Source organism: Hakea prostrata, chromosome 1, assembly GCF_041222555.1.
Source record: "Hakea prostrata isolate BN-2017 chromosome 1, UWA_Hpros_2, whole genome shotgun sequence".
Lineage (NCBI taxonomy): Eukaryota > Viridiplantae > Streptophyta > Magnoliopsida > Proteales > Proteaceae > Hakea > Hakea prostrata.
In genome coordinates, this window is record NC_142600.1 from 41,947,534 (window position 1) to 41,974,158 (window position 26,625).

A 26,625-nucleotide genomic window follows, 5' to 3' on the forward strand; every position below is an offset into this window, starting at 1 on the left:
ACACATTTCTAAGTCCCCAATTCTCTCTCATCTCCTTTACCATCTCGATCCGGATTTGCGTCGCCACCATCACTGCCTTCTTCCTCTTCAACTCCGGCAATAGTCGAATATGCTGCCACCATCACCTGCTACATCGTCTCTCCCACCTCTCGGCCATTGACTCACCAAGTTAAAGATATAGTACGAAGCAGTAGAAGAGAGACCAATGCGTATCTTAGAGCAACGTTCATCTCACCCTATATCTTCTAAACCCGTCTTTGAAATGAGCATAACAGGACAAGAAATTAAAAAAAAATGATGGTTGGTTTAATCTTCTCTGGTTTATTTTTTATTTTTTTCGTTTATTTTTACCATAAAACGGTTTCTCTTTAAATAAAAATAAAAATTAAAAAAATAAAAGAAAGAAAGAAAAGAAAAAAGAGATGAACTGTACAGCTAAATCAGGCCTCTTTCTTTATCTCTTGTCTAACCAACAGATTTAAGAAAACCAAAAATTGATCTCTGTAAATCTCTTATTTAGACTTTCATTTCATTTAGGGTTCTTGTTAGCCATGGCTTTGAAGTGGGTTGTTCTCGGTTATGCCACCAACATGGAAGCAATCATGCTCCTTCTGTTGCCCAAATGCGAAGCCGATCATGTACTTCGATAGAACATCTTCGCCACTCAGAAATCCATCATGAAGAACCAACATAATGCACTTTTGATTAAAGCTCTCATCTTCTACTGGCTTTTCTTCTTTGTCACTCACCTTGTGGTTCGTCTCGAACAACTTAACTAATGCATTGAGACATTGCAGATTCAAGATTGATTGCAGAAAGATAAGCTTGGTTTACTTAAAAAAAGAATTGAAAAAGAAACTCTTTCTTTCTCTTGATTTGATTTTGTTTTCATGTTGAACTTTGATTTGTATGTATGTTTTACGTTTGAAATGATATAAGTAGACATTCAGGCAATCGATTCGTTGCTGCTGGAGTTGAAGAGGAAAAAAAGACAGAGATGGTGGTGGCGTCCTCCCCAAGATGGAGACAGTGAAAGAGAGGAGAGAGAATTGGGAACTTAGAAAGGTGTGTTTTCAAATGAATTTTTGTTCATCTGATTGGAATAATCTACGTGTCTAAAATCTAACGGCGAACTGAGGTAATGGGAAGGTGTTAGTATAGGAGCGAATAAAAATCCGAGTGATGATGGGTCTAGTAACTAATCAGAACACCGTTAACCAAAGAAAAATGGCTAATCAGAACGCCTATACAAGCACAGGTCGATGATCTTAGTAAATTAGGAAACTTCTTGAAGATACCCATCCATCTGAACCCAAATTGTCACAAGCAATAACCGATTGAACTTTCTAGACCAAGCAGAAACTATATTAAGCACAATAATTGAACTTAAAAGGGAGCTTGGAGCTTCATGTCATGGACCTAAAAACATCCCTATACCTAATTATTAAACCCCGAAGCACGTAATACCTATAACAATAAAAATAAAGCAATTAATAAAACACCTAAGACATCGTTAATTTGCTATATAAAAAGGGTTGAAAAAATAAATATGTGAAATTTACATGTAATGAGAGATATGAATAGAAAAGAAAATGAATTTCTTTTTAATGAAAAAGTATTATATGGCACTTTTTCACAAAGTCGTACTCAATAGAGATTTTGGGGGGAGGGTGAGAGTCAGACTGATATGCCATTTAAGCTTCTTCTAATTTTAAGAAGCTTGTCTATTTACTTTCCTATTTTTCATTGAATCAAACAAATTATGCTTTAGAATTTTCATGACTTTTTTTTTTCCACCGAATTTGAAATTCAGTAAACAAACAATGCATTACTGTAAGAGTTAAAAAAATAAAAACCCTGTTCGTTAGTTTGAATAAAATGCATAAATTTTAAGAGGGAAACATTCCTGAAACAAATCTTCAAATTTGTGGAGAGCGATGATAAGGGAATTAGGTAGAGTTGGCGGGCGACCAATCCCTGCTCCAACTTTTAATTTTGTTTGTTTGACTTCATATTAAAACTTTCCCCCTTAAATTTCGGGGGTCCCACGTTACCGCTAGATTAATTAATTTTAATTTTTGGCCAAAAAAAAATAATTTTAATTTATATATAAACCGTTATGATTAAGCACCTTCTTATTCTTTATTTAACATAAAATAAAATTACCTAATTACCCTTTTCTTCTGTCGCAATCATCACTGTTGGACAACTTTTTCTTTTGGACAACCTGATTTCTGACAACAACTGTGAAGACCTAGGAGACAAAAAGTATTTGAAAATCAAAACAACTAAGTTGCGCGCCTTCATTGATCGGACGGTGTATATTAAACCTTAAAGAATCCAAGATGATCTGTAGTCGGTCCCTCGTTTTCAACCGTTCTCAGCAACAACCATGTGACCATGCGAGTCCCCACTTATAATGAAATCTCAAATATACCCTCCTTCGCAACCTGCTCCTTAGTCCGTCGTCACTAATCCTGGGGGATTTACATCTGTAATCCAATGTTTCTTTGACTATTTTATATTTCTTCACACGTCGCGGATTCTATCAGTAGTGATAATTCCACGTTCCTTGAAGAGTCGAACGGTGGATAGGGATACGTTGGTCATTTTGGAAAATAAAAAGATTGATTTTGGTAATTCAGTTATGCGCGAGTAGCTTCCCTTTCTGGTTTTATTATAGAAAGTTTCACACCAGTAGTGTTGCTTGGCTTGAGAGTTTTCTTACTCGATTTGCCCTTTGTATTACTTCAATTCAATAGATTCATATTTATCTTTTATGTCAAGTCTCAGTACGAATAAGCGGTTTCTACAAGGAATCAAACTGGTCAAGAACTGGGACCTATAAAGATGTTTTGAATTTCTGATAAAGAAAAGTTTTATTCCAAGGAGGTTTTGGATTCTTTGAATGAAACGGAAGTTAGGTTTTTGGTGAACAAAAACGTCAGTTTTTGAAGGTTTGATTGCCGTGGAAAGCTCAAGAGCGGTTGGTCTTGGTTCACCATTCATCCTCTGCTCGTCGGAGCTCGTGGTGGCGACCTTCATCTACGTTTTATTTGTTTGTTTGATTTTTGAACATTAAAATGATGAGAAGATTCTTCTGTTTTTGTGAGCAAATGCAGTGAAAGAACTTGTCATTTTTTGGAATGATTCGCAATTCGTGCTGAGTTTACTCTCTTTAAGATATTTAGAGTCATTTGGATAAACTATTTGAAATTCAGTGATCGAATTCGTTATGAGAGGGTTCGGAAATGGAACTCTGAGTGACGTTGGAAATTTATTGATGCTTTTCTCTGAGGAATTCTCTTCGTAGGGCGATTTGGGATCGGTTGAAGGAGTCATGTTGTCTGCAGTGTCGCCGTCGACCATTGGTCGTAGCTCGCTGGAGGAAATGCTGGAGTCTCTCCGGCGAAAGGATGAGCAACCCAAGGACGTACCTCCAGAATTGCCCACTCGGCCCAACTCAAGAGCTCGGCTTCCTTCCGCAAGAAGGTCGTTACCTCTTAACTTTAAAGTTGGTGATTCTACTAATGAGTGCTTGCCTAATGTTCCCATAGAGAAGGAAGAGAAGGGGAGAGATCGGGGTCTTCGTAGGGGAGAAAGGGAATCAGCTTCCAGACGAGTGAGTTTTGGGAGCAAAAAGATGAAAGTCGACGAGCCTTCAGAATCGCCCTATGCTAGGAAGTCAGTTGATGAGAACAGTTTTGGAGAAGTGCTAACTCAAACTGGGGCTAATGATGCACTTGCATCATCGACCTCGCCACAGTCATCACAAGAACCTGAATGGGGGAACAACGTCAGCTATTTTCTAAAGAAGGTATTCTATCTCGTGATTTTAAGGGTACTTAGGTCCTCCCGAATTCTATTTTCTTTCTGGGTGAGAAGTTCTTTTAAACTCAATGCAAATTTTTGCTAGTAGAAGAAACAACGATAAGAGTCAACTTTTTCCGCCCGCTTCTTTAGTTGGTTTGATTTCGGAAATCACACAATTACCGTAAAGCTTGGGACTGAGAGTTGGAGTGAGGAGTGAGGACTAGTGTCCAAATTCTGTGTGTTGATATGGTCGCTGGAAGATTCTTCGTTATAATGATGTATTGGATCTAAGTCTTAAGTACACTTTGAACAGTCTCCAGAAATATTGCCATATTCTTCTTCAGACGTATGTCAAGAAGGGGACATCCAGATTGTGTAATCCTTCTTGGCTGAGGCTCTGTGATAAAGCACAAAGCAGTATGGACATGCAATGGGATCATGTGCTCACTTATGTTCAGAGAGAGTGTGGTTTCTGGTTTATAGCTACTTCTACTGTCATAGTATGCTGAGAGATAGAGTATCCTTCTTCTTACTTTACCTGGTAGTCATACGTCCCCTGTTGTTTCCATGGCTTTTTACACAGTAGTTAAATTTCTCAGGTTTGTTCACTTGTGGGTGGATGCACCATGATTCTATTAGGACACAGTTTCTCATTTGGGTTGATAGTTCATATGGTTCTTTGTTGTTTGAATTTTGTACTGCAAAAGTTCTTTATAGTTTTCTCAATTGAAGGAGAGGTTTCTTTCTGTTTTTTAGGGATATTTACCGAATGAGCTCAATGGTAATCAGAGATTGAATTTAGTACTGAAGGAATAAAATGTAGATTACTTTTAGTAACAGTTCTGAAATATTTCAGTTTCAACTTTCAAATGGACTGATTATCTTTATAGTTTTTTCAATTAAAGGAGAGGTTTCTTTTTGTCTGTTAGGGATATTTACCCAATGAGCTGAATGATAATCAGAGATTGAATTTAGCATTGAAGGAATAAAAGTAGATTAACTTTTAGTAACAGCACTGAAACATTTCAGTCTACACTTTCAAGTAGACTGATTACAGAAACTATACTTAATTGTGTACTTCAAAATTAAGTGAAGTTGGTTACATAGCTTGACATCGACAGCTGTCATCTGAGCTTCAATCAAACTGAATGAAATGCTTTTGATCATTGTCATGAGTCTCATGACCCAAGTTAAGCTTTGATTGGTAGGTAATATTACACTGTTTGAACAATACAATGAGGGCCATCTTTTTATTTTCTTCCCATTTGTTGCCTGAATGCTTATGCATCACTGTATGTACTATGATTTTGCCGCTGTTGAACCATGAATCCAGTAAAAATGCATTACTCCTTTCCCATTATTAATCTACCCAAATCTTGGTCTAACTTGTTGGTTACTTGGTTAAACATGAAACATAAGATGATGTATTTAGTTGGTTTGTCGAACATGAAGACAATTTGAAAATTGCTGTCTCAGAAACTTCGGGTATGGTGTCGGCTCTCAAATGGCCAGTGGGAATCAGGAAAAATTCAATCAGCTTATGAGGAGGATGCTGTTGTTTCGCTTTCAGATAGGAGTGTGAGTTCAATTTGTGGCGTCTCTCTGAAAAGTTATATGAATATCTATTATCCAATGTCAAGCACTTTATTTATACTTTGACACTACCCTCAGGTTGTAACAGTGCCCATGGGTGATATCCTGCCTGCAAACCCTGATATCCTTGATGGTGTAGATGATCTTAGACAGCTCAGTTACTTGAACGAGCCATCGGTCCTTCACAATCTTCGATACCGATATTCTCAAGACAAGATTTATGTTAGTATAATCTACGATTTTCCTCTTGCAGATTGAATTTGTTCCTAGTTCACTGCCATATGTCTTTCACCGTCGTTTTTTATTCTGTAGAGCAAAGCTGGACCTGTTTTGGTTGCCGTCAACCCCTTTAAAGATGTCCAACTGTACGGAAAAGATTTTATCGCCGCCTATAGGGAGAAACTTACTGACAGTCCTCATATCTATGCTATAGCTGATACTGCGTTCAATGAGATGATGAAAGGTACCTAATTCTAGGATATGTTGATTGTTATGCTGCCATGCATGAAATATATATGAATCATTAAGCCATCATTCTTCCCTCATGCTTTTATTTGTTCTTGCAGAAGAAATAAACCAATCCATCATCATAAGGTAAGTTGTTTGAAGCGGAAGCTGTGTCTTGCTAATCTATCATGTGGTCTTTTTGTGGCTGTCTACTGTTTGTTTGCCTTGAATTTGGTAGTCATGTTCCATGTACTAATTATACGTTGGTTTGAAAATTGTGATGGTTCATTAAAGTGGGGAAAGTGGTGCTGGAAAGACTGAAACAGCAAAAATTGCAATGCAATATTTGGCTGCACTTGGAGGTGGCAGTGGAATAGAGTATGAAATTCTTCAGACAAGTTGCATATTGGAAGCATTTGGCAATGCAAAAACCTCCAAGAACAACAACTCTAGTCGATTCGTGAGTTCCCTTAGCCCCCCCCCTTCTTGATGATGCAAGGTTATTTGAAATTTAATATTGCTTTCAAGAAATGATACTTGATCTGTACGATTTTTGGATGGTATGTGTCTTTTATTCCCCTTTGTATAATTTTCAGCTGAAAAAAATTCTTGGACTGATAATTGAGAACCCTTTCCATGATGTGGCACAGGGGAAGCTGATTGAAATTCATTTTAGTAGAACAGGGAAAATTTGTGGTGCTAAGATTCAAACTTGTAAGGATGATACAATTTATTTTCCATATTCGTGAAACTCAGCTAAGTTCATAGTTATTGCATTTTTTTATTTGGGTAACTGACTTGAGTGCTGTGCTTTTGTTTCTCAATCATTGTCTGGCTTCTGAAAATTTTGGACAGTTATGCTTGAGAAGGTACTGACCTATCTAAACTTTTACTTGTTTTTACCCATTCCTTTTTGTCTAACATTTCTGAAAAGTATATTGTCTCCTGTGAGCAGTCTAGAGTGGTACAGCTAGCTGAGGGAGAAAGATCATATCATATCTTTTATCAACTTTGTGCTGGTGCTTCACCATATTTAAGAGGTTTCAATTCAGTCTTATTGTGCCTTTTTAGTTTCCCTTACTACATTTTTAGTCTGTTTAAGAAGTTGTTTCTCTAGGGATATAATTTCAAGCAAATTAGTGCCTTTGTGTTTGATGCTATGAACAAAGCTTAGCTTTGCCTTGCTGCATATCTGACAGATGGTTCTACATCTTGGTTTTGAGGCCTCTTTTGGTCAGGCAAGAAACCGAGACACACTGGATCTTATTTTGAGCCTTGGCCATTTAGTTCTTCCTTGGCTTCCCTGGGTTCAAAGCCAGGGTAGGATCTTGGGGGTTAGACCACATGCTTTTTTTAAGGCAGGCCAGAAATGGATGCAGCTGAGATATTTTGGTCAGTTTCAACTGATATTCAGTTGCATGATCAGACACACATTCCAATAGACCTGAATTCCATTATGTTGCTACCAGGTAGATTGTAGGTCATGTTTCAATCATGTTAGAAGATTGTGATTCATCTAATTAGTATAGATTCTCATGGATTGTTTATTTTGTTTGATTGGAAGATTAGTTATGCTAATCAGGTTATGGCCAATAGTATCTCTTCCTGTTGTTGTGGATTTATGGATTTGACTGTTGCTGCTGCGATATCTTCTATGAGTACAGAGAGGCAGAAAGGGTGGTTTCATTCCCTCTTATCTAAAGTGCCTCTTAATTATCTTCATTTGTCTATGCTTCTGATCATTAGCTAGTCCTTCTAATCCTGACACCTAATTAGGTTACATGCATTATTGTACCACCTATTGTCTCCATAACTGTCATTTCTGGAACAGCCAAAGTGTCAAACATATATTTCTTTTTTAAAAAGCTAAAATTGTTGCCAATTTATTTTGTATGGAACAAATCTTTTCAAGTTCAAGGGTCTGAGTTTGAGGAAACCTTAACCATGTTAGCAGTTGGTACAGGATTGTGTCAATTCTATGATATTTAGGTTTTTATATATAAAGGTTGCGCAATTTTGACCAAGTAAAAGTAATCATGGGGTTGAGTTTCAAAACAGCCTCTCTGCAGAATAAGCAAGGGTAAGGCTGCATACATTGTGATCCTCCCCAGACCCATCAGTGGTGGGAGCTTCATGCACTGGTTATGCCTATTACTTGCTTTTTCACCTCAGAAAATCCTGTCACTGTATTTGGCATTGACGCTAATCATACTTTGCTTATTTGTACAACTTTGGCAGAACGGTTGAACCTTAAATTGGCATGCGAGTATGAGTATCTTAAGCAGAGCAACTGCATGACAATTAATGATGTTGACGATGTTCAGAAGTTTCATATTCTAATGGTATATTTTTTTCTTGCCCATATGCTGGAGACATTACCCTTCGAGCTCTTGCCTTTAACGTCTCAAAATTTCCCCCACTTTTTCATGACCAGGAAGCATTGGATATTGTTCAACTTGGAAAAGAAGATCAAGAGAATATATTCGCAATGCTTGCTGCAGTTCTGTGGCTTGGAAACATTTCCTTTCAAATAATTGATAATGAAAATCATGTTGATGTAGTGGCAGATGAGGGTAACTTTTGCTTCCTCGTTGCTTTTCTGTTTCTAGAGTTTTTTAGATATGCAAACTACGTGTTCTTTCATGTGGGTACTTATTTTATTTACTTGGTCCCTCAAATCCACCTTCTTCTTTTTCCTTCTTTGCACCAATGCTCATCCATAATAGATATGAAGGTACCCTCCTTATTTCTTGCTAGAATCCTGATGCAGCAATTCTACATTTTCCATATAGTCACTGGTTATGTCACTGCTGAGCATACTGTGTTGTGGATCCTGGTTCAAGGTCAAATAGTTCCAATACTTTCTCAACTACCAGCAACTCAATCACTAGTAGCTCACATAAAGTAATAGAAGTGGCATTAATTTAGGAAAATAGATGTATTATAAAAAAGACGAGGGTAAAATATTGGGAAAGGTATGTAGTTCAAATATCTGGTATTTGATAAGGTGATCGAAGGCAGTGGAGGGTTTCTAAGTGCTTTGGCAACAAGGTGCCTCCCTTAGTGCCCAAGTGTTATTTATTTATTTCCTATCTTTTGTAACATTATTTAGTGTGCTACAAGCCTACAATATATGCTTATTATGATAAGCAACATTAAGCCACATCAAACCACATCAAGTCATCAAAAATTAACATTAAGCCACATCAGGTCTTTCGAAAAACCGACATTAAATCAATCTAGTTATCAAGAATCAATGTAGAACTAGAAGGGAAAGAGAACTGAAGAAACAAGCTATCCAAAGTTCAGAACAATCAAGAACCGGATAAACAAGCTATTTTGAGTCTGGACCAATCAAAATATACATTTGTTTTGTATTGTTTCTTAGGAAACATGTTCCTATTTATAAATTTCTTAAAATGATCTTTATTGGACTAATGTTGTTGTTCTCTAAGAAGTTTGATTGGTTAAATGAGTTTAGCTCTACTTGAGATTTTTCATATTAGGTACAGCACTAACCAACTTTCTAGCAAACCTAAGATTGGATTGGAAGAGTTAAATTATTGTCAAATCTTATTGTAAGAAAAGCAACGGAGAAGAAATATGAAGATCTTTATAATAATCTCAACTCAAAGAAAGGGGAAAAACTATTTATAAGATAGCCAAACTAAGGGATAGGAAGAGTAGAGATCTCAATCATGCTAGATGTATTGAAAGTGAAGATGGTGAAGTACTAGTAATAGATGAGGATATCAAGAAGATACGGAAAGTTTATCTCTTTAGCCTACTAAATGGAACAATTTGAGTTTGAGTGTCTTGCACTTAGACACCAATTTTCATAGATATATACAGAGAATTTGGGTTCGAAGTAAAAAAAGCTTTATGGAAGATGAAAGTAGGTAAGACACAAGGTCCAGATAAAATCCTAAAAGAAGTATGGAAGAGCTTGGGAAGCTATGTGGTCCATCTTGGTTAATTAAGTTGTTAATAAGGTTATGAGCACAAGGAAAATGCCAGTCGAAAGGAGGATGAGTATTGTTGATATATCCTCAATAGGGTGAGGGCTGCCAAGAAACCAAGATCAAATAGCTGAATTAGAGTCAAATTAGGGTTTACTAAACCTTGGGCTGAGGCTATTAGGTTTTGTAGGGCTCCTTGGATGGAGTTTCAGGTCTGATTTAAGGTTTAGGTCTACGGTTTAAGAAATCTCAACCGTTTTGTTCTTATTTTCAGATTTCAGATTAGGGTTAGGGTTTGGTGATTCTAGGAGATCAAGGTTTTTAGGGTTTGGAGGGGAAAACGGGTCTGGTATTGGGATCGAGTAGTGATTGGAGTTGGGGGAATATGAATATAGATGGGTGGGGAATCTGTCGAATGGATTGTGAGATATGAGAACTATGGTTAAAGGTGAAAGAAAAGAAAGGCCACAGGGTAGGGAAAGAAGAAACAATAAGTTAGGGCGGAGGGAGGGAGGTGGAATTCAGTCTAGGCTTGTTACTTACCAAGTCTAGAAGCCTGTGATGGGAATGTTGAAATGTAGGACAAACAGTGCTGCCAAAGGAGAATTCCTTCTTCTTGAAACCCTAGGAGCTCACTTGATCCTTGATCTCTGCCAAAGAAGAAATTCGACTGAAACAAGAATCTTGACCTTGCAAAAGGCCGAAATTTCGCTTGAAACTGGACATTTTTTTTTCTTCTGGAAATTGGAACTTCAATTTCGGGCCTCAGATGGACTCAAAATGATTTGGATTCTTGCATACTACCTATTTCAAGCATAATAAACACAACGGAACTAGTATTTTGCCAAAAAAAAAAAACCATTGAAAATTTATCATTCAAGTATACTAACAAATGACTAGTTCCGACAAGTGCAAACTATATTGCATGCAGGCATATAATCATCAGCATACATGAATTGTTTGGTAGAATGGTTACATATACAACAAGTCAACAAAATAAAATGACCGACTAGATCAAGTGATGGTGTCTCACATATATTAACTTGAAGCCTATATATCATATATACATAAAATAAAAATACATAATTTTAGAAAATAATTATTAAAATCAGAAAATGAGAAAATGGTAGCAATTAATAAAAAGATAATTTTAATAAAACACAATCATAGTCCTAGGCTAAACATATATTAATTTCAAGGCAATATAAGATCATTTAAGGCATGAATAAAACAAAAATAAAAAAAGGGGAAGTTTGGAACTGTTGGGTATGGCTCATGCTTCACATTCAATTGTTGCCGGAGTTTCCTTTGTAGCTTTTGTGGCTTAGGAGGTGTTTGGAGGCAAAATATGAGCAAAAGAGGTGTTTGAAGGCAAAAGAGTTGTGGAAATTAGGTGAAAATGGGATATAAATCAACAAAAACTAAGGAAAAACAAGTTGGAATGTTGAAATGGTCAAAATTTCGGTCGAATTTTCTTCTATGATCTCTGTTGCAAGAACTATCTTCAAAATTTTTATTTGTCAAAACTGTGTTTTCTTACAAGCATAGGCTGTATATTTATAGCCTTTATTTCTAACTCCTAACAAGACTTGAACACAAAAAACATAATTTAAATAGGACTTTTATCTCAAATAGGATTCTTACTTCAAATAGGACTCTTACTTATCTTGACCTAGATTGACTCAAGTAATAATTGAAAAACAGATTTGGACTCCTAACGGATTCCTAATTATAATTATGCCTAGCCGGGTTATGAGTAGGACTGTCAAATGACTAAATTGCCCCTGGTTTCAATTGTGCTTCTTGTGTTGCTGGGAAGCAGGCCTAGGACTTCTCATATAGTTTTTGAATCAGTCTTCTTGAAATCATATCAGCTCGGATCCAAGTGCTCTCACTTCTAGACCTGCCCTTCCACTTAACAAGAAAAGAATAGTAACCTGCAGGGGCAGAGCTCCCTTGGGTTTTTTTCCCTTCTTTTAATAAGAACTTTCTGTTTTTCTCCCTAATTTTTTAAATATTTTTTTCAAGAAACCCTGGTAAATACTCAAACTTGCCCCCCCCCCCCCCCAATCTGAGAAAATTTTTAATGGTAAAGATAATGGTTAGAAAGCTCATTGTGTTTTGTGGCTTTTTACTTGTGCTCATTTTTGTAAAAAACTAATATAGATTTTAAATTAGAACCTAGTAGTTTTTTTTTTTAATTTTTATTATTAAATATTAATGGTAAAAGTGTAATCATCATTTGGCCGGATCTTGCTAGGTTGGTGTCTTTGACTTGGTGGTGCTTATGGTGCCTAGCATTGGATGGATGCCACCGGGATTTCATTAAATCTCAGCCACACTAAAGAGCATGTTTAGATTACACTGACTTAAGGTGAAATAAACCGTTTTTCCTTGAACCGAATCAAACCATTCTTTTGTGCGGCTAAGATTCAATGGAGTACATGTGGTGTCTATCCAATGTGTTGGGCACTACAAACATCACCATGTCAGAGGCACCAGCCTACCACGATCCCAGCCGGCCTCTCCCGATGAACCCTGGTTCTGCCCTTGATTGCTGGCCCCCTTTCGAGTAGTCTTATGCATGTCATTGAGGACTTTCCCAATTGAGTCTTCAACAGGGGGCTTGAGTTGAGGCAGCCACAACATATGCTCTGAGTCTCCTTCAAATTCCTCAGGTGGAACAACCAAGAGCTGCTGTTTGGTGCTTGAACTTGTCAGATCTGTCCTAAGGCCATAAATGCTTTGGATTTCTTCTGGCAGATATAGGGATAGAGTATAGTTTTCTGATTTTCTTGGTCAAATTCACATTTATTCCCCTTATCTATGATGATGACATCATTGTCATACAACCATGACCTCCCAAGAAATAATAATTGATAACCTTATATGAACGACATCAATCCAAATCTCGTTGGAGTATGAGTGTAGGCTGATGGATACTAGACATCTCAAAGATACCTCTAGCCTAGCACTATTGAGGGATACTTTGTAGGGTTGGGTACTTTTTTAGTCTTGAGACCAGCTTTTGTGACCAAACCCTCAGACACCACATTGGCAATACTGCCACTACCCAAATGGTTCGAGATCTCGCCCCTTCCAAAAACTAAGATCTCTACGAGTTGGTGAGATCTCAGTTGATATGTGGTCTTTTTTATTGGGCCAACTGGATGGCCCATCTCGGTGGGTTTTAGGGTCTAGGTAGGGCTCAAACTTGGTAGTTAGCCTAATTTAGGCTTTTGGACACATTGATGGTCTTGGATTTGTGAGAGAACAACCCTATGTATGAGTTCTAAGTCTTTAACAATTTAATTGTAGTTATGACCACCCATTCGAAGAGAAAAGCAACAGTGTTCTTAGGGGCAGCTGGAACATTCAATGGAAGACAAAAAGAATTGAAAATAAAGCTAAGCAAATACTAGTAAATTTTTATGTATCCCTTTGGACTCCAATCTTAGCCCATTAAATAGGCCCAATACCTATTAGACTCAAAGAACTAACGACCCATGCCCACCCCTAGGCTTATTTTAGGGAATGTAGGTCCAAATAGGTGGTGGATCTGCATCATCGAATATCAACTCTGACGAATCTTAGTGTTGCATAAAAGTTGGGAACATTGCTCCATGCATACATATATGTGTGAGTGTGCATGTTCATGCAGTTTTAGTGAGTAGGTTTACTTCTCCCCCCTGAAAAAGAGTTGGGAATTGGCATCATCTTCCTATTTACTTGGGCCCAAACTTAATATTAAGGAGATCTCTCCCATCCCCTGTTGTGTCTGTTCTATATTTCTGTTCGACCAATACCTTGCTGCTTAGTGCTTGCTTCACCCTGCCTTCTATTGCAAAAGGAAGAAAATTTTGATAATTCTATGGGTGTCCAGACCTAACCTTGTCGACTTTGGCTCCCAATCTCCTTGGGATTGTTTCCAAGTTCTACCTCCAGTTTTTTCTTTTTCCTTATTGAAAAGAATGGATAAAAATCCATTTCATTTTCCTGTGTTTTTAGGAAACACAATTTGTTCATGTTATTTGGGAAACACAAGTGGGTTATAAAAATCTAAAAATCCTCTCTGAATTTACTATTGCTGCAATATAAATACAATTGTTACTATGTCCAATTTGCGCTGAATTCTTGCTTCTTAAGTCTTTTCTAAGCCCTCATTGACGAATTTGGCATTTGTGAAGAATTTGATTGTTAGGGTGAGTGCTTTGATCTTGGTGCTAGCACACTAATCCATTTATCAGTTTGCTTTCTTAAGGAATGCCTGAGGGAGAGTAAACAGAGTGACTGGGAGGACAAAACTAGCAGTAGCAAATAGTGGTAGCACATAAGGTGCTCAACAGATTAACGATTTGTCACCTGACCCACTTTTTCATGCTGAAATTTGTATCTAGGACTCTAGGGCTGCTTGCTCTGCCCAACAGGAACATAGATTACCCAATGTTAAGGTTTGCAATAGTTTATGCAATGGTGGAGAAAATGTGTTGTAAGATGTCACTTTCTATGGCTGCATTTAGTTGATTATTTTATCCTAAATTTGTTACAGCTGTGTCCAGTGCTGCCAAGTTGATGGGTTGCAGAGGCCAGGACCTGATTTTAGCTTTATCTACTCATAAGATTCGAGCTGGCAATGACAATATTGTGCAAAAGTTAACACTACAACAGGTCTATTAAGTGCTTATAACCTGCCTAGTCTCTCTCTCTCTCTTTCTCTCTCTTCCTGTCACACACCAAAACACGGGTTTTTGTTTCAATTCAAGCAAGTCCTCCAACTACATTTGCACTAGGTCCTTGTATAGATAAATATCCTCTTATTTACTATTTTGTTTAGTTCAGGCCATTGATACAAGGGATGCACTGGCAAAATCCATCTATGCGAGCTTGTTTGATTGGCTTCTTGAACAAATAAACAAGTCTCTTGAAGTAGGGAAGCAGCACAAAGGGAGATCGATTAGTATCTTAGATATCTATGGGTTTGAGTCTTTTGAGGTATGCTTTTTCTGTTGCGGCACGACTTACTGGCATTCCAAAAATGAGTCTAGCTTTCCTGATGATTCTTTCTGCACATATTTCAGAAAAATGGCTTTGAACAGTTATGTATCAACTATGCAAATGAGCGGTTGCAGCAACATTTCAATCGTCATCTCTTAAAACTAGAACAGGAGGTAAGCAGCTAAGCATCTTAAGTTAGTTGTTTCACGTGTAGGGCATAAATAATGCGAAATTTCTTTGTTTAAGCTTAAAGACGTTTTAAGAGTCTCATTTGGTAAAGTATGAACTTTTTAAGTTGCATTGCAGTAATGAGTATGAAATTAGAACATATGTATTACTTTCTTCTTGATTTACCAATTTTGAGAACCCCCCCCCCCCCCAACACGCCCCAAAAAAAAAACCACATACACACATTGAAACAATGAGAAAAGAAAGAACGAATCAAATCTGTGATCCAGAGATGAAATTGGAGGAACTTGTGAAATAATAAATATAGTGAATGGCTTACTCTTTCTTTGTGTAAGTAACCAAGCACTAAGGGATGAGTGAGATACTGAAATTTTTGCAAAGTGATGCTTGCCTTCAAGGTTTGAATACTCTTTCTGCTTTTTTATTCAGCCAGAGATGAGTGATACTGAAATATTTGCGAAGTGTAATCTCCTCTGAGGTTCTTTTGGCCATTTGAGAGGGGCAAACTGCCAAAATGAGAGATAAAAGAAGGAAATGACCGAAGTTTCGATGAAACAGTTCATTTTTTAATATTGAATGGGTGGAATACCAAAACAAAATGTCAGAAATTTCGGCCAAACTGTGCTTTTTTCATCACGCCTCCTGTTTTGTTTTGGACGTGCCAAACACTTGAATTATGGTCGCCTGTTAATTTAGTTTCTCTTCACTGTTGGCTTAGGTTTCTATTTTGAGTGGAAACCTTATGTCTTATTGCTTTTGCAGTGGAATATCATACTTCCTTTTTTTGGGTGACTGAATACCACACTATTGCATTTTCTGTTTTTGAAGCTTGAATGGTAGGTTATAAACATGCAGATTTTAAGAAATAATGTGCCTTCTTTATTCATAGTGATTCATGAGCTATAGGAATCAATTGATGTGACCCAAAGGTCTTCTAGAAGATTATGAAGGCTAAATAGCCTACTCAACACAAGTCCAAATGTACGTTGAACAGGATATAGTAAGTAGCTTACTGAGGTCCAATTTGACAAAATGACCATCATCTAGGCTTTTTAAGGCATCATGTGATTCTGCTCCTGTCCTCGTTACCTGAAGTTTTTTGTTACTTATTACCTATTTCCTGTATGTGAAGTTATCGTGTTTGTTGTAGGTAGATATCACATTCTATTTTATTATCTTGAGGTGCCATTTTGGGGCCTTCCTCTCATGATTTTCTTGCATGAATTTGATAAGCTTGTTCTTTTGTACTTCTGATGTAATCTTAAAGTTGCACCTCATGTATAATACAGGAGTATTTGGAAGATGGCATTGATTGGACTCAAGTTGATTTCAAAGACAATCAGGATTGTTTAAATCTCTTTGAGAAGGTGTCTCTTTCAAACTTGGTCTTCATGATCTTATTATGTACTTTCTCTATTGGACCTATCTTCCTGTTTAAAGGCATAACATATCAAGGTTTTAAAACCTGATCCTGGGAAAGAACTCGAAATGTATCTCACCTCCTGGAATGACTGAACTGGCTTAACTGTTAGGCTGAAGTGTTTTGACCCTGTAGTATCAAGGAGAGGATGCCATTATGTCCCGCTGATGTCAGTAATGGGAAGCCGATTGAGTCTTCCATGGGGCAATTCTACTTGGTGACAATCATTTAGTAACTTTGCAAATACTACATAACAGCCGATTTTGTGAAATTTTCTGAGTTCAGAAATTATATAGTTGGGTTAATGAATCTGCTCATAAATGAAGTAATTAAATTTGTATTACCTTTTCTCTTTTAAGTTGAAATTCCCTTCCCAGCTGAATTGGACGAATGGTGCAACTTTCTAGTTGAAATATTTGCCAAAAGGGGAATGGTAGCCGTCCTCTTATGAGTCAGCAGCCAAACTATATCAAAATCATATGGTGCCTTTGTGGGTTTTTTAAACTGCTTGACATTTACGTAAGATATAATGTAATCTCTATATCCTTTCAATTGCACTAAACAATATAGAGTCTTAATTTTGCGCAGTAACAGGTTTCTCAGTTCCCTTTTTAATATTTATGTTGTGCTGCTTTTGAAAGCTCCTGTTTCTGTAGAGTTCTGGTGTTAATTACTGTTTATTAAGTGGTTTATTCTTCTTTACTAATCCAAAGTTTGTCTTGCAGAAACCACTGGGCTTGCTCTCTTTATTGGATGAAGAGTCAACTTTCCCCAAAGCTACTGATTTGACCCTCGCCAATAATCTCAAGCAGCATTTAAATGCTAACCCTTGTTTTGAAGTGAAAAGGGAGGGGGTTTTCAGTGTTCGTCATTATGCTGGAGAGGTCAGTCACAAATCATGTTAACAGATTAGAGGTTATCAAACTTAAGCCTTTTGTTTATGGCAGAGGTTCAATATTTCATATAAGACTGTGACAAAGTCAACCTAGTCATATAGGATGAGTTTGTATCATTTCTGGTTTTCTAAATTATTCTTGGACACAGGGTGCTGGTTCCTGCAGTGATTCTTATCCATATGTCTTGCAAATGATTTCATCGTAATTTTGGCTAGGGTTCTTAGGATTAATAAGTGTGCTTGTGCAGATGCAATTGGTGAAAAGGATATTTCTGGTCACAGTTGCTCTGGAGATTCAAAGCCCATCAGAATCACTCCGGAGATGCAATGCATGTATTAATTTGTCTGTCAAGGAACAAAAGAAAAAAAAATCGATTACTTGGCTATTAAGGGCTTGCGACTTTCTTGATACTTACAATTTTCAGGCTTAAAAACTTGATAGCTTAAGAAAAAGGATTCTTGTATTTATGAGAGAAGACCATTATTTAGGCAGAACTCCAAAGAAAGCATTCTGGTGAAATTTCAACCCATAATCTTAAAGTTAATGACATGGCATTAAGACCATACACACTTGATTTTTTTTTTTTATTTTTTTTTTATTTATTTATTTATTTTTTGTTGTAACCTCTCTGCCAGAAAGGAAAAATATTCTATAGCTGTATGGATTTTTGCCTAGTCCATTGCCTTCATGTCAAAATCCTACCTTCCATTGTTTTATTTGTCCTTTATGTGACTTTAGTTGGGCCATCTAATTAACTTCTGCTTCTTGCTTTTGGTTCATATCATCCTCTAATTAATTTTGAAAGCCTCATGTTCGTCTACACCTCACAAAGCACTGGGACTTGATGTCATTGCTTTACTGATCTATAAAACTTTCTTGTTTGGTTCTCTGTTGGTACAGTATATATGTTTGCCCTTTCTTCTGCTGACGTGGGAAATTTTTCCAGGTTCTGTATGATACAAGTGGCTTCTTGGAGAAAAATAGAGATTCCCTACACTCTGATTCGATTCAACTCCTCTTGTTGTGCAGCTCCAAACTGCCTCCGTTGTTTGCTTCCAAAGTTCTTCATCAATCTCAGAAGCCGGTAAATCCTGCATGGCAGTTATGTGCTTCTGATTCCCAAAAACAAACAATAGGGACAAAATTTAAGGTAAAGATGCATTTGAATATTTCATCTGGATAAAGGTGCAAAGTTTTTGAAACATTTGGTGTTGAATATCATGAATCCTGTGTTGATTAATTCGTTTAGGGAAGCCAATTTTATGTGGACTGGAAATTTAGAGAGGTGCTCAATTTCAGAAATGTTTACTGTTGAATATCCTGAATCCTATGTTGATTAATCCGTGTAGGGAACCCAATTTTTATGAGGACCTGGAAATTATCTCTCGTGAGGGTCTGAATGGACATGGTTGTCATTCTGAATATGGGTACAGGTACATTTGTGGTTTTTGAATGGCAATCATTAATTATAATGAGCACCGTGAGCATTTGACATGGATATCCAATACTATTCAGAAAAAAAATGTAGTACTTGTGATAAACATAAAGAACTTGTTGGAGGAGTATTTAACTAGAATTTATGATAAAATGATGAAGGGCCATTGCTTGGAACAATGTTAGAAGGTTCAGGCTTCCAGGGAAAATGCTAGGGGACTGAATCTTGATGGTACTCAAACTGTGCAACCCCCCGCCCCCACCCAAAAAAAAGAGGGGGGGGGAGAAGAATAGGGAAAACCCTGAAGGTTAGGACCTTCTCGAAACTTGCTTCCCTTTGAACTCCAAATAGAAGGGAGTAGCAGCACTGTCATGGAATTTTTTCATGAAAGCTCTAAATAATCAATATTTGTATTGGATTTTTTGATCTGTTGCATGATCTGACTTCTCAAGTAGGATTAAGATGGTAATATGTATTGTTCTGGGCAGTCATGCATCAATTCTTGTACATATTTTCCTGAAAGAAGTTAGGTGTGAGGAACAAGGAAAAAAAGGAAAAAGAAAAGAAAAAGAAATGTGCATGCAGCCGTACAGAAGTTGCGCATGTGCTCACCAGACTCTTAGCCTCTACTTGGCTTCAAGCAAAGTGATTAAAAGGTGGACTGAATGAACACTTTTTTCTTTTGTCTCCCTTTCAGGGGTTTGTGTTTGTAGGGTGCCCTTTCTACCAAAACACCCCATCTGATTGCAACTTTTCTTTTTCCTTTTAAGATGGCATTTTACTTAAACCAGAAAATAAGGACTTTGTTACCAAGGAAAGAAAAAAAATCTTCAATGATTTAAAAAGAAGACTTTATTACCCCATCCCATTTACTTCACGGTAATCTTCGATGATTTGAAATAAGTACTTTGTTATCAAGAAAATAGAAAAAAGAATCGTAGCTCCACAACTGATAATGGCAAGAAGCTTTTTGCTTCCTAGTCATTGTTATACTGAGACATAGAAATCAAAACACAGATTGATTGCATTCGGAGGCATATTAGTACACAACTTCAGGAATGAGTACTTGATCCAACTTGGTCCATGAATTTACCACCAACTGGATATTCATATACCCGTTACAAAGATTATGGAAGAATACAGGGCAGCATGGAGGAATACTGAGCAGCATACACATTCATGTTGTTGGAATTCCTATATCCTACAGTCCTTTTGTGGTTGTTTGCTACTTTTGTTCTGAATCTTCACTGCATAGTTTCAAAGCAGTCATTGTGGCAATGGAAATCAGGAAATCTAGATGACTAAGGGTTGTTTGGAATGGAGTTATAATGTTGAAAGTGTACATTTATCCATAGTTACAAATTTTTGATCAAAACATGAAATTTCAATGGGTTTGTCAACCAAACAAAACCAGAAAACCACCAGTTGTCATAGTTTGGATTTTGTTTGTCAACCAAACAAAACCAGAAAACCACCAGTTGTCATAGTTTGGATTTTTGGTGATCTATCCCAGTTTCAATCCAAGTTGAAGTGAAACCACCAGAATAGGCCTACCAAAATTTGGTTAAATGATCAGCATAGTTGAAATCTCACTTGAACCAGTCAAAAATGTGTACTGTTTTCCAATTTTATGGTTATTCATTCATATTATGTATTTCAATTTTGGTAATTGAATATTGTGTGGTATAGAACTAAATTATGTTTTGAATGGGTTATGGGAGAGAATTCTTCCCAGGGGAGGGAGTGGCCGCTGTATTCTAGCAGAGGCTGATGGGACCATGCAGGCAGGCATCAACACTGCTGGCATTTCTGCTTTTCATGGGGGGGGGGGGGGGGGTTGGTCATTTGGCCCCTTGGTCAGCACACATGCTCCCTCACAAAATTCCTTTTCCCATGAACAGGATACAGTAGGCTATGCTGTATCAAGCAAAGTAGCATCTTAACTTTTCTCTCTCCAATCTAGTGATTCAAACATCTCTAAGCTTAAATAGGAATTACAAGAAGTTTCAGACTAGTAATATCTAAATAGTTCCATTATTTGCCACCAAAATAGCAATATCGAGTTTATTTAAGAAAATGGTCCAAAATTTTGGCATATTTTAAAGTTTATGATGAAGAGTTTAAATCCCTGGTAGAAACCAAAATTTTGTAGCCTTTCCAGTGACATAAAAGGTTAAAAAGTTTTGGTTGATTTCCAGTGACATAAAAGGTTAAAAAGTTTTGGTTGAAATTCTGTGAAATGATCAAAATAGTTTAAATTCTGTTTAAACTGGTGAAAATATTGCTCAGAATAGTCTAATGTTGTAATGCTTTTCAATTTTATTGTTTTCAGATTCCTGTTTGCATAAATTAGTTATTGAATATTACATTTTCTCAGTCCTATTTAATCTTGCCTTAATATTCATTTATGACTTGATCTTGATAGTAGAAACTTGTGTTTTGGCTGGTTTTCCTGGGTAAAGTCAGCAACTTGATCTAGTATGTTAGAAACTGCAAGTCAAGTGATATTTCATGTAGGCAGTTGTTTTGATGTTGCAAAGTTTCCATGGTTTTGGGTGTTGTGTATATATATATATATATATATATATATATATTTATTTATTTATTTTTTTGTGGGACAACAAACGAAAAACAAAATACTTGAATGGAAAAGAATTTTAGTAAAAGGAGTTGTGCAGAACAACTTGCTAACTTCTGGGTGCAGTAGTACTAATGATCAGTCTTCTTGTTATTTTGTTTTTTTAAGTGACCTTATATATGTCATGACCAGCAAACTTATGCTGCTCCTATGAAGGATCAACAATCACCATTTACTTCCCATCTTGCATCTACCCTGTCCAAATGCTTTCTGTTGCACTACTTCCCTGTTAAAATTTGAATAGACAGTCATAGACACATTGGTTCTGAAGGTTCTAAATATCCTGTTGACATTTGTAGGGTCAACTGTTCAAACTTATGCAGCAGTTGGAAGGCACCACGCCTCACTTCATTCGTTGCATAAAACCAAACGGTAAGAAGCTTCCTGGTCTGTATGAACAACATCTTATCTTGGAGCAACTTAGATGCTGTGGAGTCCTGGAGGTTGTCAGGATATCAAGATCTGGTTATCCAACACGAAGGACACATCACCAGTTTGCGACAAGGTAGTGATAAAATACCTCTTATGAATTTTCTTCCATATCCAGATAAAATGAATACTGAGTGATGCCTTTTTGCATGCACTCGTATATTTTCAGATACGGGTTTCTTCTTTCAGAGAGCAGTGCATCCCAGGATCCATTAAGTATATCGGTTTCCATTCTTCAGCAATATAATGTCCTTCCAGAAATGTATCAAGTTGGTTATACAAAATTGTTCTTCAGAACAGGGCAGGTGTGCTTCTTTCCTTCACATTTCTGGTGGATGGTTCATATGTTTTATACTTATTCCTCATACAACAGTTAGAAGTTGTATGTCTCATGAAACTTTATATTGTTCTCTGTAGTTTTAGGCATTCTTTTCCGATTCTGATTGAAGTTTTAGCAGTTGGCTAATGCAATCTGGCGTAATGTATTTAGGCATTCAAATCCAGCACATCGATCTCACTGTTAGATTTATTAGTGTTGTGTGATTAAAATCTTTCTTTTTTCTCTTTGTGTTTATGTGAGTTTCATAGAGCCAATATCAATTGTATACAACTGGAGAAGAAGTAGAAATGCAGAAACACATTATCAATGATAATTTTGGATCCCAGTTCTGAGGGAAATTCTTGATAAGTCTCTTCTGAGCATAGTTAAATCAATTTCCTTGCAAGTAGCTAGTCAAAAATGCTGTATCTGAGTTGTACTTGACCTTTACAGATAATGTACGCAATAGGTTTCATTTCTCAGAAGGAACACATTCAAGCAGTTATTAAAAATCTAGAAAAATAATAAGCTTCAAGTAGAGTGGTGGAACTGTTAGTCAGCCTAGTGCTGGAATCAGCAGAGCACGATCGAAGGATCACAGCTGATTCCCCAGAAGTGGAAGACAAGTATTGAGTCAACTTGGATGAGGATGGCCGAGTTTGGTATGCTCTTCAATCCAAGGCTTTTGTTGAAGTATACGCAAGTCTTTGGTGGTTTTATTGTTCATGTGAACAGTACTATGCCAGTGATGCTACTCTACTTTCTATTTCTAATGTAGGAATCTTGCTATATAAGTTTTGGGAGTTTCTAGAAAGCATAGTTTCTATTTTCTGTTAGTTACTAATTTTGGAACTTTCCTTTTTCAGTACTTTCTATTTTGGACAGATTTTGGGAGTTAGAAGACTAGAAACTTCTGTCAATAAGTTGTACTCTTTATTTCATTTTTTTAGAGGGCAAGATGGTTTGCTTGTCAAATTGTAATCTAGACTATTGATATCTATAGATAAGAGGCTGCGATTCTAGGTGTGCTAAGCTAGAATAGCACGTTTTTGTGATTCCTATCAATTCTTCTTCTTTCTTCTTCTCAGTTATTCTTGTTGCTGCACTGTTTTGGTCCGTTAAAGTTTGTTTTCTAACATGGTATTAGAGCATTAATCTAATTCCTGGGTTGCTCCTTTTCACATGCTGGTTTGAGAGTCGTTTCAAAGATTTTCCTGTTTGTGGTGAAAGTCTTATCTTCTGTTGGAACTACAGTCTAAGTTTTGAGAACCTTCTTTGCTGCACTATTTTTTTTAGCTCTGAATCAGCCACGTGATGGTGTGAAGAAGTGTTTCTTTAAGAAGGCCTGATTCCCTACTCTATTAATGGTTTCAAGGTCCGGATATGTACTATGCTGCGACACTGGAATCCAAAATTTACGCTGCTTTAAGACTTATACCTGCATTGAGATCTACTACTTGATGAAAGACCTTGAAGCCCACTTTATTTTCTGTCAACAAGCATGCTTTTCTATGGATCACAACTTCACTGTTGAGGTTTCTGCTTCACTTTGAATTCTGCTGCTAGGTGCTATTATTCTGACTCAATATACTTTAGTTATTTGAAGCTTATTCATCTACTGTTGCTACTTTTGTTCCCTTGGCTACTTGGCTGTTCAAGAGTCCTTGTTTGGTTTACTCATCTACCAATACATCTGTTTATTACTGCTGTCATGGCTAACCCTCAAGCATCCTAGCCATGATATTATCCCCCATAAGTTACCTGCTGTCATGGCTAGCCCTAAAGCATCCTAGCTATTTCAAGCAGTTTTTGGTTCCTATTCTAGTGTAGTTTTTTTTTTTTTGGGTTCAATGTTGGTTCATTCCAGTTTTGTTTTCTAATTCTGTTCTTGAATTTGTTTCCGTGTTCCGTTCCTAATTCTAATTTCTGTTTCTAAGCTGCTTCAATATTGATTTCTTTGAATCTTTCATGTTATTGGCTCTAGTTTGAATCCTTTGCACCGTATGGCATGGCTTCCACTGCATCTTTGCATGACTTATTTTTATAATTGGGATCATTAGACTAGGTTACCAAGTTTATTTTTGATTCTCTTCAATTTTTTTTCATCCCTTAATTTATTTTGTTTCCAACACTAGCCCTTTCCCTCATAGTACCTTTTTGTTCCAACGTCCATGCTTCTGAAAATTACAGATCTGCCATCTCGACTTTAACTTCATTTTATCTATAGATTTGCCATCCTTGTCCTATATCTACAAATAACTCATTGGAAAATTCTATTTTATTACAATGTTACTATTATCTTAATCTACCATGGGGAGAGTTTGGAAGTTATTCTTTGGATTTACACTTGCTAGACGAATCAAGATTATATCTACCATAAATGTCTCATTGGAAATTGTTGCTTGGGATATTTTTATACTGGATATTGGTTGTCATTAATTGTCCACGTGTAATGCTACACATGAGGGGGAGAATGGTACCTTATTCTATATCTACTCAAGGTGTGCTAAAGGATATTATTTGTGAAGATCTTTGTCCTCCCAATATGGTATTTTACAACAATACCTTTACCTACCTACTTGTGGTTAGTGGTCTGTGGTAACCTGTACTACCTTTTACTTGTTTGGTCCGTAGTAACCTATACTACCTTACCTACTTGGTCCCCAATAACCTATATTGCCTTTTACCTATTTACTTGATCCAGAGTAACCAATACTGCCTTTTTCTACCTACTTGGTCCACAGTTACCAATGCTACCTTTACCTACCTACTTGGTCTACAGTAACCAATATTGCTTTTTTACTTACCCATACTTTACCTACTACTTGCCTTCTTGCAAGGTGCTTATATGAACATTGAAGCTACAATTTTGAAGAATCAGTGGGGAGATTCCTCCCTACTATTGGCATTATTGGATAGTGCCTTTGATGCTGCTATACTTATGAATTTTATTCAAATGCTGTAGATTGTTCTCATTATTGGTGGTTTGTTCAACATGAAGAGTTAAAAGTTTTTTTTGTTGGTGTTGATTATCTCCTGGGCGAAGTTCTCTTAGTATTTATCGACGTCTGCTATTGCTACATGATTCAAGATTGGTGCTACCTTTCAAGTTTATTCTTATTGTGCAAGCTGGAGTTTTCTGGTGTACATCCAGCTTGAGGGGGAGTGTTGAAGTATACTCAAGTGTTGGGCTGTTTTACTGTTCACGTGAACAGTACTATGCCAGTGATGCTACTCTACTTTCTATTTCTAATGTAGGAATCTTTCTACTCAAGTTTTGAGAGTTTCTAAAAAGCATAGTTTCTATTTTCTGTTAGTTATTAATTTTAGAACTTTCTTTTTTCAGTACTTTTTATTTTGGATAGATTCTAGGAGTTAGAAGACTAGAAAATTCTATCAATAAGTTGTACTTTTTATTTCCTTTTTAGAGGGCAAGATGACTTGCGTCTCAAGTTGTAATCTAGACTATTGATATCTATAAATAAGAGGTTGCGATTCTAGGAAGACTAAGCTAGAATCACACGCTTGTGTGATTCCTATCAATTCTTCTTCTTTATTCTTCTCAGTTCTTCTTGTTGCTGCACTGTTTTGGTTCACTAAAGTTTATTTTCTAATAGCTTTAAATTCCTGTGTTAAGCACACCCTACCCGATTTCAGCCAAAATGACCAAATTTTATGAAAATTTTCGGTCTAGACCAAAACTGAGATGAAACAACAATACAATGTGATAGAAACTCGATGATCGAATATCAGAAATACTAATATTGAATTACTAAGATAATATGCAAGAATAATTGATGAAGATAAACTGGTTACAATGGCGCCAATCACCCCCATAACACACTGCTTCCCAAAACCACTCTCATAAAATCTTCCCTAACCTCTCTTCACATCTTACCCCTATTTATAACCGCTAATCAACCGTAATCCTCTCTCTCTGCCATATGGGATGATCCTGGGGCCTATTAGAATGTCACAATTAAAGTGGACCAAAATTCCTAGAATTTCTAATACATGCAACCACAGGTTATAGAAAAGTTAGACAAGGGCAGCTCTAGAGGACGTTGAATTGGGGTTTATGTTACCAAGCATGGTAGAAGATCTCGCTCTCGAGAGAGATCTCGCCACCTTGAAAAAGAGAGATCTCGACCATCTCGGTGAGATCTTGGTCGAGATATACAACTTTTTGGCGTCAACTCGGTGGCCCATCTCGGTGGGTTTTAGGGTTCCAATTGGGTTGAAACTTGGTATTTAGCTTATTTAAGGCCTTTTGAACACGTTGGTGGCCTTGGATTTGTTAGAAACAACCCTATGTATGATTTCTAAGTCTACCCATAGTGTGAAACCGAAATGTAGTAGGATTAGGGAATGCAACATTATACAACTTGTAATATAGAACCTTTAAGGCATATAAATGAAAAGCAAGTATATCAAATGCATCAACTAACTTAAATGTTATAAAATTCCATCCATATGAGTATCACAATCTCAA

The 26,625-nt window shown here is 36.8% G+C and overlaps 1 protein-coding gene across 1 annotated transcript in view; it reads left to right on the forward strand.

The window, feature by feature from the left end:
• The first annotated feature begins 2,667 nt into the window (after positions 1-2,667).
• Positions 2,668-26,625, forward strand: part of LOC149028979 (myosin-2-like) — a 50,840-nt gene continuing 26,882 nt past the window's right edge. The window contains exons 1-19 of the mRNA XM_089139875.1: positions 2,668-3,817; positions 5,290-5,391; positions 5,485-5,628; positions 5,719-5,869; positions 5,973-6,000; positions 6,148-6,313; positions 6,504-6,567; positions 6,709-6,722; positions 6,809-6,893; positions 8,092-8,195; positions 8,288-8,426; positions 14,362-14,480; positions 14,652-14,804; positions 14,891-14,980; positions 16,286-16,363; positions 17,142-17,300; positions 18,259-18,462; positions 21,685-21,890; positions 21,984-22,119. Of these exons, the coding sequence (XP_088996001.1) occupies positions 3,341-3,817; positions 5,290-5,391; positions 5,485-5,628; positions 5,719-5,869; positions 5,973-6,000; positions 6,148-6,313; positions 6,504-6,567; positions 6,709-6,722; positions 6,809-6,893; positions 8,092-8,195; positions 8,288-8,426; positions 14,362-14,480; positions 14,652-14,804; positions 14,891-14,980; positions 16,286-16,363; positions 17,142-17,300; positions 18,259-18,462; positions 21,685-21,890; positions 21,984-22,119 (2,619 nt within the window). The 5' untranslated portion in view covers positions 2,668-3,340. The remainder of the gene's footprint in view (positions 3,818-5,289; positions 5,392-5,484; positions 5,629-5,718; positions 5,870-5,972; positions 6,001-6,147; positions 6,314-6,503; positions 6,568-6,708; positions 6,723-6,808; positions 6,894-8,091; positions 8,196-8,287; positions 8,427-14,361; positions 14,481-14,651; positions 14,805-14,890; positions 14,981-16,285; positions 16,364-17,141; positions 17,301-18,258; positions 18,463-21,684; positions 21,891-21,983; positions 22,120-26,625) is intronic.